Source organism: Nyctereutes procyonoides, unplaced genomic scaffold (assembly GCF_905146905.1).
Source record: "Nyctereutes procyonoides isolate TBG_1078 unplaced genomic scaffold, NYPRO_anot_genome, whole genome shotgun sequence".
NCBI classification, from domain to species: domain Eukaryota; kingdom Metazoa; phylum Chordata; class Mammalia; order Carnivora; family Canidae; genus Nyctereutes; species Nyctereutes procyonoides.
Window position 1 is genome coordinate 274,646 of NW_026575051.1, and position 13,897 is coordinate 288,542.

Genomic DNA, 13,897 nt, shown 5'->3' on the forward strand with positions numbered 1-13,897 from the left:
CCTCTTTGATTAGACATCTGGGCAGAAAATCCTTTCCTTACAGTGATGCTTAAGACTCTCCTATGACTATAACTGAAATCTTTCAAAATTTTAGCCTCTGTATGACCTTGGGCAAGTCCCTTCACCTCAGTTATATCACCTATCAAATGAGGGGTGGGATCAGACAAACTCTAAGCACTAAAATCCTATGATTTTTTTCCACTAGATACTGCCTACTGTGTGAAGGTAACAAGTGCCTTTAGCAGATTTTTTTATCCCAATTTCAAATTATTTGAATTAACATTTACTTTGATCTTGAAGCAATAATTTTTTTTATTTTCTTTAAAGGATCTGTTTGAACCCCAGACTGCTTTGTTGAGATATGTATTGGAGCAGCCTTATTCCAGGGATATGGTCTGCAATATGCTAGGTTTAAATAAGCAGGTACTGTACTATGCTGGAAACCAAGTAAATTCTGCATAGAATCTGCACTGTTCTTTTCTCTTTTCTTTGCTAGAGCTAACTGAGCAAAACAGTTAAGAACTATTTGGTGATTTTTTTTTAATATATGGTTTATTAAACAATGTATTATTCCTATCATTTATATATTACTTTAAAAATGTTTAAATTAAAAAGGAGATATTTTAAAAGTTGGTTTATTTTTGCATTGCTTTTTTTTCTATAAGGCCAGTTTCAAGTATACCTTTTGCCAGAGAAACCTACACATGACTTAACCATAATTTTTTTACTTTTTTATTGTTTGGATGGCTCTTTTTATAACCCTTGGTATCTTCAGCGTGGCCTGACTGCTGATTTTTTTCCCCCTTTTCAGTGTATGTTTGTGTCTGGTGGTTTAACATGTGGGAGGGTTTGTGCTGACTCTGGGTTCCTTGAGGCTGGCCTCATAGTCACTGTTTTGTCTTTTCTTTTTTTCTTCCTTTATTTTTGTTCTGTCCTGTCTTGTCCTGCCCATCCTCCAATGCTCTAGACCTTGAACATTGCTCAGGTATGTTCACAACCTTACTGTTGTATTGTGACTAACGATACGCTGGCCGCTTTGTAGCCACTGATTCCATTTAGAGAATACATGTATGGTCGGGGCTTGAAATTGGCAGGACCATGCTGAGACCAAGGCCACTAAAATGAATTTCTTCTTGGGATATGAGAGTTGTTTTTGGTGGATTGTTTTTGGTTTTGGTTTTTGGTGTTTTTTTTTTTTATATATTCTTTTTTTTTCTTTTTGCCTTTTTCTTTTTCTTTTTTTTTTTTTAACTAAGAGACAACACCTGGCACACAATAATGCCTGTCACTTTTTGATGTGTTGTTTTTCCTTCCCACTCCATTTTACTGTTTTTTGTTTTTTTTTTTAAATACTTTAGGGCTAAAGCTTGCCTTGTGGAATTTTCAGAGATGGAAAGATTTGTGGTGGCCTTTATCTTTCCAGATGATTAAAACATAAATAAATAACATCTGTAAAAACTACTTATGTTGCTTTGCCTTAAAACAAAAACAAATTAAAAACAAAACCAAAAAGAGGAAAAAGCACCCTAATAGAGACGTTATTTTAAAAGTTGGAGTGGTAAACTTTATGCAGGGAAGGTTTTTTTGGAAACATGGGGATTGACTAAGAAATGTCACACTCTTAGGTGACCCCACACCTGCTTGACAAACACCCTTCTTTGTCAGTCTTTGCCAGAAGTGTCCTCCTCCTAGAGTGGGCTCCTCGCAGTTGAAGTTTACCTGCGGTGGGAGAAAAACACTGTGGCCAAACTTTATAAACCAAACTCTTATACAGTCCCAAGTCTGTTCCAGGACTTTTCACCTTTGAGATTTTAAGCAAAATAGTGGTTCCAGTTATTTTTGTTAAAAATTTTTGAGCCCAACATATTAAAATAGACCAGCTTTTTTTGTTTTACAAAGACATTCTTGTCTAGGTTATATAAAATAGCGTTCCTGTTTGCAATACTATAGTGAAGGTTGTGCCAGTGCTTCCATTTATAAAGCCCTATTTTTAAGGACATATAGCTTGGCCATAAAACTTGCTCAGTGTTGAAACTTTGCATGCCAAACCTCACCCTAGTAGCAGTATCTCTTTTATTATTTTAAGTTTTTTTCTTCTGAAAAATTTACCAAGTTTCCTTGTTTGGACAAGCCTATGTACATGTGAACCTGAAACTGCTTCACACTACAGTATCTGACAGTTACTTCATATAACCCATCAATTTACTATCTTAAATACCAAGTTATTAATTCTGATCAACTTCCACTTGAGTTAGAGGTAAGTATTCAGTCAACTTTGAAAGAATGCTTCATGCTGTCTTAAAACTACTTTTTGCAATGAACTTTAAGTCATACTTGATTCAGTTTTTCTTACAGTTTGGTGGATAAATGTACCCATGGTCATTTGAGCTGCAAGTACCTTCCCCCAGATAGCCTTAGTTATCATGAGCTTTTTGCTCTTGGGATGCAGCTCTTCTCAAAGTAGAAATTGACAAAACAATTCATGGAAGAGTTTTTTTTTTATTTGATTATTTTAATAACAAGTTTCAACCTAAAAAAAGTTTATGACTGAGACATAAATCCATAAAAAATAAAGTTTATAATGGAAATGCTGACAGAACATTATTAATATTGGTCCCACTGTAAACATTGTCAAAAGTTCACAATTCATCAGTAATTGTTTTGGTAGAAAACTCTGTAGTGAATGGACTTGTAGATGGAAGATATGTGCTGAACTGACTTGATATATTTTTACCACCTGGAACGTAGAGTAGAAAATGAAAATACAAAGTATAAACATATGATTAAAAATAAGTTATCTTATCACATCTTTTATCATTACAGAACTATATCCTGCACTATACTTTCTTGTCCTTTCTCTAGCAATAATTTACTTAAAGCTTGAAACCTTTTAAGAGCTGTCCATATTGCATTTTCCAGTAGGAATTGGGCTATATTTTATCCTGAAGTCGGTCACATTCAGAAAGCATAAATAATAGCCCAGCTCTGTGACCAGCAAGGTGAAGTGTTCAACAGTGGAAGAATCCTATTTTGTGTGTTTACACCACTTTGTGTTCTTTCTGCTGAATAAGAACATTACAACCAGATACACTCCTAAAGCTGCTATGTAGTAGTGTGTGAACTCTGGGTACACTGAGATAGTGAAGTATTGATTGATCACTCAATTATCTTTGAAAGGCACCACTGAAAGTGGTATTAACTGGCATAGGATTCAATTCTGATCAGCAAAGAATATGATAAATGTAATACAAAGGGATTTCTCTTCCCAACTTGTCCTGAATAGGTATTGCTTTAAAATTGATTTCTAGCACTGAAATGATGATTTGAAATTAATGTAAGCCCATCTAAGTATATGTTAAAATTTTACAACAAAAACAGTACCAGAACTGTTGTATCAAAAGTGTCAGGGACTATTTAATATATGATATGGTTTCTTAGACTGAAAAGCATTACCATTGTCATTTGAAATACTGGTGGGAAAGGATCAGGGGCATGAGTAGAAGTTAATGTGTTTCTATTAATGCCTTGTCCCTATGTTTCCAATGCAGTTTGAACTATTATGCAGAAATTTGATTGTTAAAATACTGAACTTAGGTTCTTATTTAAACAGGTTTTAACTAAATCTGCATATAGATATTATGTAAACTAGCTGATTCAACTTATATGCCTATATCTTGACTTAAATTTACAAAAGCTTTCAAAAAGCACTTTGTGAATAGCCATAGATAAAGCCTCCAGTGGCTTACCAACTTACCAAAGCCTGGTGATTGATAATTAATCTTTATCAGTTTAATTAATTAATTAATTAAACTGCTTTTGTTTGTTCCACTTTGTAAAATAGTCTACATGGTGGAGAGTATTAATTTTAATGTACTTATATTTCAGTAATGAAAACTAAAGCTAAGCTTATTCTAAGTAGTTTACACAGATCATTTTATATTTCAGTGGAGGGTTTTTCTTGGTATTAATGAAATTGGCAAATAAATAAAGGAACTAAGCTATCCCAAAATTCGGTTTGAGAAATATCCTTGGCTTTAACCAAAACACCTGGGAAACATAGAGTTAATCCTCATGGATGTTCAGCCACGCTCAGTTGCCAGGGCGCTGGATGCCATAGAAATTCCAGACTAATGTCATTCTTTTTTTTTTTTTTTTTTTTTTTTTTTTTTTTTTACTAATGTCATTCTTAACACAAAATGTAGAGGTAATTTGAGTTGTGGTGTGTATTGAAAGATCATCAGCTTTAACTATAAATTTCCTAGTTGTTCTTACTTTGTCAAAAATTGTAATATTTTTGGTTTTCCTCTTTAAATCATTAATGTATGACCATTACAACACTGTTAAAGATATGTAGGTAAAAATCCAGTTTTTAAAAATAAATGGCTAATACTAAAAAGGGATATTCCAAAATGACTCAGGTGCTAAAAACCAATTTTATTTAGTTTGTTCTTTTTTCCTGAAGTGGACCAATGAAAGACCATCATGGATGGAGGAATAGATGATAAATTGGTTAGTTTCCAAACCAGAAGCAAATTCCCATCACTAATGAAAAATTCCTACTGGAAATCCTGGCTTTACTTCTTTTCAAATTTTTCTGACTCTTGTATACTTTGAATGATTTCACTCTAAATTTGTGTTGTCTGACATATTTCTTAGGTTGTTGGTGGTTGGCAGAACTAGTGAATTTCAAGCCCTGTACACAGTAGTTTTGCATGCTGATATAAGAAATAGTTTGTAGTGTTGTCTGTTGCACTTTGCTCTGCTTCATAATGATAATTACATTTGGAGGGAAAGTACTGTAGTCTCAACTGGTGGTGTTAATATTGCTATTTGTAAACCTGTAATGTGGTTGAACTGTGATCATGGCATTGTGTTTTTGGAAAAACTATGAAACAATCATTGATGCTTACTGTTTTGGATAAATGTTTGTTTTATTTGCATGCTTTAAGAAAGTGCAGCTATATTGGAGCTTTACAAGTTTGGAGCTGGCAAAAAGCATGCAAAAGAGGGGATGCTGTTCATTATGTTTTGTTTTTTCCAAATCTGTCCCCATTTTGCATTTTTTCCCTAAATTTAAAGAAATCATATCCCTTTTTCATGGCAAAAGACTAATAATCATGTCTAAAGTTTAGAGGGAAGGCATCTGTATTAGTAATTGTATTCACTAGAAAGGCTTCCAACTGCCTGGCTATTAAGTCATATAACATATTTTATAAAAGAAGTACAAAAATGACTTAAAATATGGCTTACATATTTCTTTTGGTAAAAGTATATTTTTTAAATCACTTTTAAAAACACAAATATTTTTGCCTCTAGAAAGGGAAGTTGCATTTTCATTTTTAGTGTTTAAATTCAATTATTTTTCTTGTTTTAGATTTTAAAACAGTCTAATTTAAAATTAAAGCTGCATTATGTTTGGCTTCTAAGAAGGAGGAGCAAAGATTAACTTTGAAGGTTTTTTTGTTTTGTTTTGTTTTTGAGGAAGTTTCCATTTCCTGAATTTTCCATATCAGGATCAACGTTACACATTGAAAAATAGATACTAAGTAATCTGGCAGTTATTCAGTTACACCTCTGCATGTAAAGTTAGCGTAAACTTGTGGTTGCTTTAGATTCTCATTGCTTAATTTGCTCTCATCACAATGTTTGACTCTTGAAAATTCAAGGTTTTTACATTTTGAGTTAGAATGTAAAATTAATAGTGCTATCCTCATTTCTTATGCTTCTTAAATTATCTTTTTTTTCAAAAGAGAAGTAACAAAATTTTCTACTGTACAAATAAATACCCTTTGTCAAGTTGAAGCAATGACATGTATAGTGAAAGTCAGAAGTTAGTAAGAAGTCTGTTTTCTATGAGATCTGAAAAATAATTTTTTTTGGAACTCATCCTCTATGATAGTGTAACATGATGCAGCTTTAATAGACTAAACCTAACCTTAACTTTCTAAGTTCAACTTCATTCCATGCTTCTCAGCCTCTTGTTACAATTAATGCCCATTAACCAGTAACTCCTGAAACTAACAGGGAGGCTTTTGGAATACTGTATCTAATCTCTGCCCTACAGCACAAGCAGCGCTGCCCTGTGCTGGAGGACCAGTTGGTGGATCTGGTGGTTTATGCCATGGAGCGGTCCGAGACTGAGGAGAAATTTGACGATGGGGGAACAAGCCAACTCCTGTGGCAGCACCTCTCGAGTCAGCTCATTTTCTTTGTGCTTTTCCAGTTTGCAAGTTTTCCACATATGGTCCTTTCTCTTCATCAGAAGGTAAGTGCTAAATCTTTTGTGAGAGCCACATCACCTGTTGATTAGTATGTTTTAGACTACCATGGACTTTGCCTAGTGATTTCGGCAATGGCAGAAGTTCTGCGCCCCAATTTCTGTTTTGCACAGTGCTTTTATGGTTTCTAAACTTTTCACTTTCTTGTCACTGTAGATACTGGTTTCAGTCATTCATTCCATATATTCATAGTGCAAGGAACTGGCGGATACAAAATGAAAAGGCACTGTGGTACCCTCAAGGAGCTCCTTACTAGTGGAAAGATAAAGGAATAAACAATATGATTATAATTTAATAGTTCACATAATGGAAGCATGTTTTCCTGCAATAGGAATGAAGGAGAATAGTCCCTATTAAAAACACCAGGAATGGCTTTATCAAAGAGATCTCGAAGCTAGCACTTGATGGACAAGTAGAAATTTGCCAAGAGGAAAAGATAGGAAAGTGTTTCTGTAGCAATAAGGTGATCATTTGGGAAAGGATAAATGTGTGTGAGAACTGGAAAGAAAAATATAAACAAAAAGTGTTGGTGAGATTAGGAAGGCAAGACCAGACATGGAAAACTTTATATGGGCAAGTGTTTGTTCTAAGGCATTTAGATCTCTTTGGGAGGTAAATGAGGAAGGGAATGACCTCATCATTATAGAAGTGGGAAAAATTACTGCTAATTGCTACATGTAGAAAGATGGTGACATAAAGATGGAGAGAGCCAAAATCAGAGGCATGAAAATTGGTAAGGGAGCCTTTGCACTGATCTGGGTGACAGATGCTGACAGCTCAAACCAGGACGACAGAGAGGAGGAGCCTAAGACCAGGTGTGCTAAGACAGGTGTGCTGAGAAAATGACTTGGCCATGAGTAGGTAACAGAGGGAGTAACAGGAGTCTAGGATCACTCTCTGGTTTCTATTTTGGCAGTGAATGAAAAAGTGGAACAATGAGTCCAAAATAGGGAATACAAGTAGAAGAGTTGGTTTTATCATAAGATTTTAGATGCATTGAATGGAAATAAATGTTGTTATATCTGTAACATCTCTACAGCATGGATTATTTTGGGGAAACTTTTTTGTAAATATTGTTAAAATCCTTTTAACCACCAGTTACCCCCCATTGCCACTTCCACCACCATTGATCTCTGTTACAGTCTGCAGGAAATTAGAAGTGTTTTTTGATAACAACTTGAAGATTTTAAATTTTAAAAAAAATCCTTTTGGTATCATGAAGTATTCCTTGTGTTTTGATGAGTTATTTGTAGTAATTATCTAATATTAAACTTGATTCTCTTGTATATGTGGTCAACTTAGTTATGTTCTAAAACATTTAACTTTTGATATTCATACCTGTTCGGGGGGTCAAGAAGGAAACATATAAAATTTTAAAATAGGGGATCCCTAGGTGGCACAGCGGTTTGGCGCCTGCCTTTGGCCCAGGGCGCGATCCTGGAGACCCGGGATCGAATCCCACATCGGGCTCCCAGTGCATGGAGCCTGCTTCTCCCTCTGCCTATGTCTCTGCCTCTCTCTCTTTCTCTCTCTGTGACTATCATAAATAAATAAAAATAAAAAAAAATAAAAAATAAAATTTTAAAATAATTTAAAAGGCTTTGCTTGGTATGTCTTGAGTTGAGACTAAGACTAAGTATTTTGTAAATGCCAAAGTTAGATGCTAACTTTTGGAGGACAGGGTTTTTTCTGGTTTTGGTTTTGGTTTGTTTTTCTTTAAACTTTATTATATCCATTTCTTTAGCCAGCTGTGTAGACATGTATTTAAACATCTTTTACAGTTAGCAGGGCGAGGACTGATTAAAGGCAGAGATCATCTAATGTGGGTTCTCCTGCAATTCATTTCTGGAAGTATTCAGAAAAATGCACTAGCTGATTTTCTCCCTGTCATGAAGCTCTTTGACCTTCTATACCCAGAAAAAGAAGTAAGTTTTACAAAATAGTTAATAATGTGATGGATTATGTCTAATTTATGTTAAAGAATTTTAGTTTGATTTTGTGAAAAGATGACTAGATTTGGAAGTTGAAAACTTGAGTTCTTTCCCAATTCTGTGACTAACCATAATCAGGATGGACATCAGTCCCTTTTGACGTTAATTTACTCATATGTAAAGTGAAGAAATTGAACTGGATTGTTTCTGAAGCTTATCTTAAATCAAAGTTAAACATCTTGGGATCCCTGGGTGGCTCAGCGGTTTAGCGCCTGCCTTTGGCCCAGGGCGCGATCCTGGAGTTCTGGGATCGAGTCCCGCGTCGGGCTCCCAGCATGGAGCCTGCTTCTCCCTCCTCTTGTGTCTCTGCCTCTCTCTCTCTCTATGTCTATCATAAATGAATAAATAAATCTTAAAAAAAAAAGTTAAACATCTTGTGTAGCAAGCTCTTTCTCTGTATTCTAACTAGGTTTACAGTTTTTAAAAGCATTAAGCTCTTTTAATCCATACACATCATCTAGAGACCAAATAACATTAGTATCTGTTAATATCTTTTTTCAATTGAGTATGTTCTCCCTATTTTATTATATGAGTATTTGAGTAAAATGTGATACATATTGATGATTGCCATTTTTAAAAATACATTTTATTATGGAAATTTTTAAATGCACAAAAGAGGTAGAGTACATAGAAAAATAAACTCCTGTGTACTCATCACCAAGAAAGACTTTTTTGTTTTAGTTTTCTGTTTTTAGTTTAGTTTTAGTTTTTTCTGTGTTTAGTTTTAGTTTTAGTTTTTTGTTTAGTTTTCAGGTATACAATATGATGATTTGACAGTTCTGTACATTACTCAGTGCTCATCATAAGTGTACTCTTTAATCCTCTTCACCTATTTCAACCATCCCTCCCACCCACCTCCACTCTGGGAACTGTCAGTTGTTCTCTATAGTTTTAAGTCTGTTTCTTTTTTTTTTTTTTTTAAGATTTTATTTATTCATGAGAGACAGAGAGAGAGAGAAGCAGAGACACAGGCAGAGGGAGAAGCAGGCTCCACGCACGGAGCCTGATATGGGACTCAATCCTGGGTCTCCAGGATCAGACCCTGGGCTGAAGACGGCGCTAAACCACTGAGCCACCCAGGCTGCCCTAGAGTCTGTTTTTTGGTTTCTCTCTCTCTCTTTTTTTTTTCTTTTTCTTTGCTCACTTGTTTTGTTTCTCAGATTCTGCAAAGGAGTGAAATCATATGGTATTTGTCTTTCTCTGACTTATTTCACTTAATATTATAATCTCCAGCTCCATCCATGTTGTTGTAAATGGCAAGATTTCATTCTTTTTTATGACTGAATAATTTTCCATTATGTATGTATACACACACACCATATCTTCTTCATTCATATCTCAATGGACCCTTGGACTGCTTCCATAATTTGGTTATTGTAGATTATCTAAAGTGATAATCATTGTGGCAGTGATCATAAGAATGCATGTATCCCTTTGAATTTGTGTTTTTGTATTTTACTACCCAGTATTGCAATTGATTACTGGATCATAGAGTAGTTCTATTTTTAACTTTCTGAGGCACTTCCATACCGTTTTCCACAGTGGCTGGCTGCACCAGATAGCATCCCCACCAACAGTGCAAGAGGGTTCCTTTTTTTCCATATCCTCACCAACACTCGTTTCTTGTGTTTCGTGAGTTCAGCCATTCTGATAGGCATGAGGGGATATCTCATTATAGTTTTAGGAAATATCCTTGCTTCATCTTTCCACTCATCTTTTTTGTTAACACTAGATAATTTTAAAGCAAGTTCTAGACATCCATGTCATTTCTCCTATCAGTATACAATATATGTGTAAGTGTGATGATGTATATTATTAGTGCTTATTTAGATTATGTATTCTGAATTGTAATATGTTCTTGAAAAGCATATATGTGACTTTCAGAAATTCTAAGTTTTCAGTATATTCATCGACATTTAGTAAGATTTCATAATGTGCTTATTTTTTTAATAATATAAATTTTTAAATGTTTGTGAATGCCCTGTGACAGTAGGAAAAACCTAGCTAAGCACCAGTGAATTTCTGTTAATTTCTTGGGACGTAAAAACAATCTTATTTTATTTAGTATATGTGCTGCCAAAGTGAGCACAAGTAAAAACAATCTTGTAATAATTTCAGTATTTGATAGCTGTTAGATCTTCTGATTTGTATTCTTGAATAGTCAAAGAACAATCAAAGCTAAATTAATAAAGTGTATTTTTAAAAAGAGGTATATCAAAAAAAGAGGTATATCAGCAAAGGATTATTAGAATACATATTTATTAGAATACATATAATTAGTTAATTCTCTTTCTTATAATATGCAAATTGTTATTTTTCAGTATATTCCAGTTCCTGATATTAACAAACCCCAGTCAACTCATGCCTTTGCAATGACTTGCATTTGGATTCATCTCAATAGAAAAGCCCAAAATGACAACTCGAAGCTACAGATTCCAATACCTCATTCCTTAAAGCTTCACCATGAGTAAGTAATTCATAGCTTAACAGTTGATTTTTTTAATTAATAAGTGGTGTGGTGTGGACAAATGTTAGTGTCAGTATTTGTATGAAGTATGGAAATCTCCCCACACCCACTAAGGATAAAGGTGAATATTTAATGTGCAAACGGCCTACCAAGAGAAACTAACCAATACCTGTATCCAGAAAACAACTAGAAAATTAATTGTTTATATGTGTGTTTATATAAAATATATATATATATTTATATTTATATTTAATTTCCGAGTCTAATTTTTGCTTTTACATGCTTTACCTTAAAGTTTTTTTTTCTTTAAAGGTTTTATTTATTTACTCATGAGAGACACAGAGAGAGTCAGAGACATAGGCAGAGGGAGGAGAAGGAGGCTCTCCTCAAGGAGGCAGATGCAGGACTTGATCCCAGATGCCAGGACCACACTCTGAACCAAAGGCAGATGCTCAAACACTGAGCCACCCAGGCGCCCCTTAATTAAAATTTTTAATTTCCAAAAGCATGTGAAAATGTTTCAAAATTTCTTAGGTATTCAGGATCTGAGCATGATCTGACATATGTCTTCACTCCCTGGGCCACCTGACTATTTGAGGTGCTCTGGCTGGTGTGCTCCTTACATCATATCCAGAGCTGTGATTACTCAGAGAAGATGCCCTTATTAGATGGGACTTGTCTTTAGATAGTCACAGGTGTTAAGAACACCAGAACTTCCCACCTAGAACTTCTGACTACGACTGTCAAATCTCTCCATAGGAGAGTATAGGGTAGGCAGACTTCACATTTTATTTGACTTTCCCTTTAGGAGGCATTCCTTAATCGTCTTTCACAGTGACGTCTTTAATGAAGCCACCTTGTTGTGCTTAACCAGATAGATAATAAATAGAAATCTAGATCATGAATTCATGAGTTATTTCTTCATTATCTGAACCTTAGTGCTATAATGTAGTAATACTTAACAAATATCCATTAATTGATATCTTGTGATTACTTAAGTTCTTTTTAAAATGCTGCTCAAACTTTTATATATTTCCACTCTACATTTTGGGCAGAAACTGTAATACCTATAGGAATAAAGGTAGTATTAGTAAATCATTTTATGAAAATAAATGTTTTTTAAAATGCAGAGTTAAGGGATCCCTGGGTGGCTCAGCAGTTTGGCACCTGCCTTTGGCCCAGGGCGCGATCCTGGAGTCCTGGGATTGAGTCCCACGTCGGGCTCCCTGCATGGAGCCTGCTTCTCCCTCCTCCTGTGTCTCTGCCTCTCTCTCTCTCTCTCTCTGTCTGTCTATCATAAATAAATAAGTAAATCTTTAAAAAAAAAATGCAGAGTTAACTTTCTGGGAATTATTTGCATATTTTACTGTTTAATGGTCCTTGAAATTTTAGGTTCCTACAGCAGAGTCTCAGAAATAAAAGTTTACAAATGAATGATTATAAGATTGCCTTGCTGTGTAATGCATACTCTACAAATTCAGAATGTTTTACTTTACCCATGGGAGCTCTGGTAGAAACTATTTATGGAAATGGAATTATGAGAGTACCTCTTCCTGGAACGAGCTGCTTGGCTTCAGCATCGATTACTCCTTTACCCATGAATCTGCTGGATTCACTGACAGTTCATGCCAAAATGAGGTATGTTCTTTTTACTTATTTGGTCCTGTGTTGGGGAATTGATATCAGCATAGTATAGGGATTATTTCATGATTATGTATGTGCATGTTTTATGGTCAGGTACATTTTTTAATGATTAGGTTTATTTTATTTAAAAATGATATTATTTATTATAAGAATTCTAGAATACACAAATAAACCTCAAGAAAGTATTGCCATAATCTCCTAATGAAAAATAAGCATTATAAAAATTTTTTGGTATATGTTCTCAGTCTTTTATAAATATATGTACTTATGGGTTGGGTTTTTCTCTTAACAAAATGGATTCTTAACTGCAATAGTCTTTTGTAACCAACTTTTCCCCATAATAATCTATCAAACACCTCTTTTGGTCTAGAGTTTTTTAAAAACATCTATTTTAATTGCTACAAAGAAGTCTTTTGTGTGGCTATATATGATTGGTTAGCCAGTTCCACATTGTTGGACATGAATTATTTGCAGTATCTTAGTATTCTAATGATGGCTATGAAAACTACCTTTATGGCTGTCTTTGCACCTACTCATAATCTACTTCTATTAAATAATTTGCTGGAAGTAGAAAAGCTGAGTCCAGGAATGTGAAAATTATAATGCCTGTACTGAATTGATTATTAATAGGATGCTTTTAGAATTGACATTATGGCTTCTGAAAGACAGAAATGGCTCTGTTGGATGTGATTCTAGAGCCTCAAGTACCCCTAGGAGCCAAGCTGACTATGTGAGTGAGTGCCACATGCTGCTGAGTGAGAGAGCCAGATATTCAGGCACATGCACGTATGCATATGTAGAAGGACTTGAGGCTTACTGAAGCATTGCAGGCCTTACCTCATGGTGCTGCCATTTTAGCTAATTTCTATAATGTAAGACTGTAGACTAGTATATCTCGATCTTCTCAATTTTTTTGAGAAGGGCTAGAATTCCAGATTTTTATATCTAGTCCATTAGCTCTTAAGTATTGGCTCAAACTTCAGACACTGTCTAGGTAAAAAAGAATGTATCTGTGGGGCATCAGTGCTAGAAGAGCCATGCTCTTTTTCTAGTGGGAAACATTATCATAGCATTATATGGTGCTTTGCCTGCTTGTGTGACAGAGTTGAGGAAAGCCCTGTTGAGGAAAGGACTCAATGTTTGGTTCCTAGCACTCTTTTAAGTAATTCTATAATAAAAGTCATTTAATTTCTCAAATAGTTTTAGTTACATATTTGAAAAAGAAAAACAGACTAAAACCATTCACACATGTTCTTTTTGTTTAAATTATATTGGGGTTTGTTTTTGGTTTTTGTTTTAGTCTTTTTTTTTTTTTTTTTTAATTCCAGTGTGTTCTTATGAGTCATACCCAAATTTGCTTTTCAATGAGCAAGGGATCCTGATGCACATTGAAAGCACCATGGAAACCAGAATTAATCTCAGATTATACAGTGCATCACTATCAAGTGTCCTATACAACTTAAATGATTAAAATGGAGCTCATTCATTTCATTTATATGTTTAGATTTATACCAAGA

The 13,897-nt window shown here is 34.6% G+C and overlaps 1 protein-coding gene across 2 annotated transcripts in view; it reads left to right on the forward strand.

The window, feature by feature from the left end:
• MED23 (mediator complex subunit 23) overlaps positions 1 to 13,897 on the forward strand; it is a 45,168-nt gene that overhangs the window by 10,716 nt on the left and 20,555 nt on the right. The window contains exons 10-15 of one of the 2 annotated variants that reach the window (XM_055329796.1): positions 328 to 423; positions 968 to 985; positions 6,065 to 6,265; positions 8,060 to 8,203; positions 10,591 to 10,736; positions 12,129 to 12,374. In XM_055329796.1, the coding sequence (XP_055185771.1) occupies positions 328 to 423; positions 968 to 985; positions 6,065 to 6,265; positions 8,060 to 8,203; positions 10,591 to 10,736; positions 12,129 to 12,374 (851 nt within the window). The remainder of the gene's footprint in view (positions 1 to 327; positions 424 to 967; positions 986 to 6,064; positions 6,266 to 8,059; positions 8,204 to 10,590; positions 10,737 to 12,128; positions 12,375 to 13,897) is intronic. The other variant, XM_055329797.1, reaches the window with a different exon arrangement.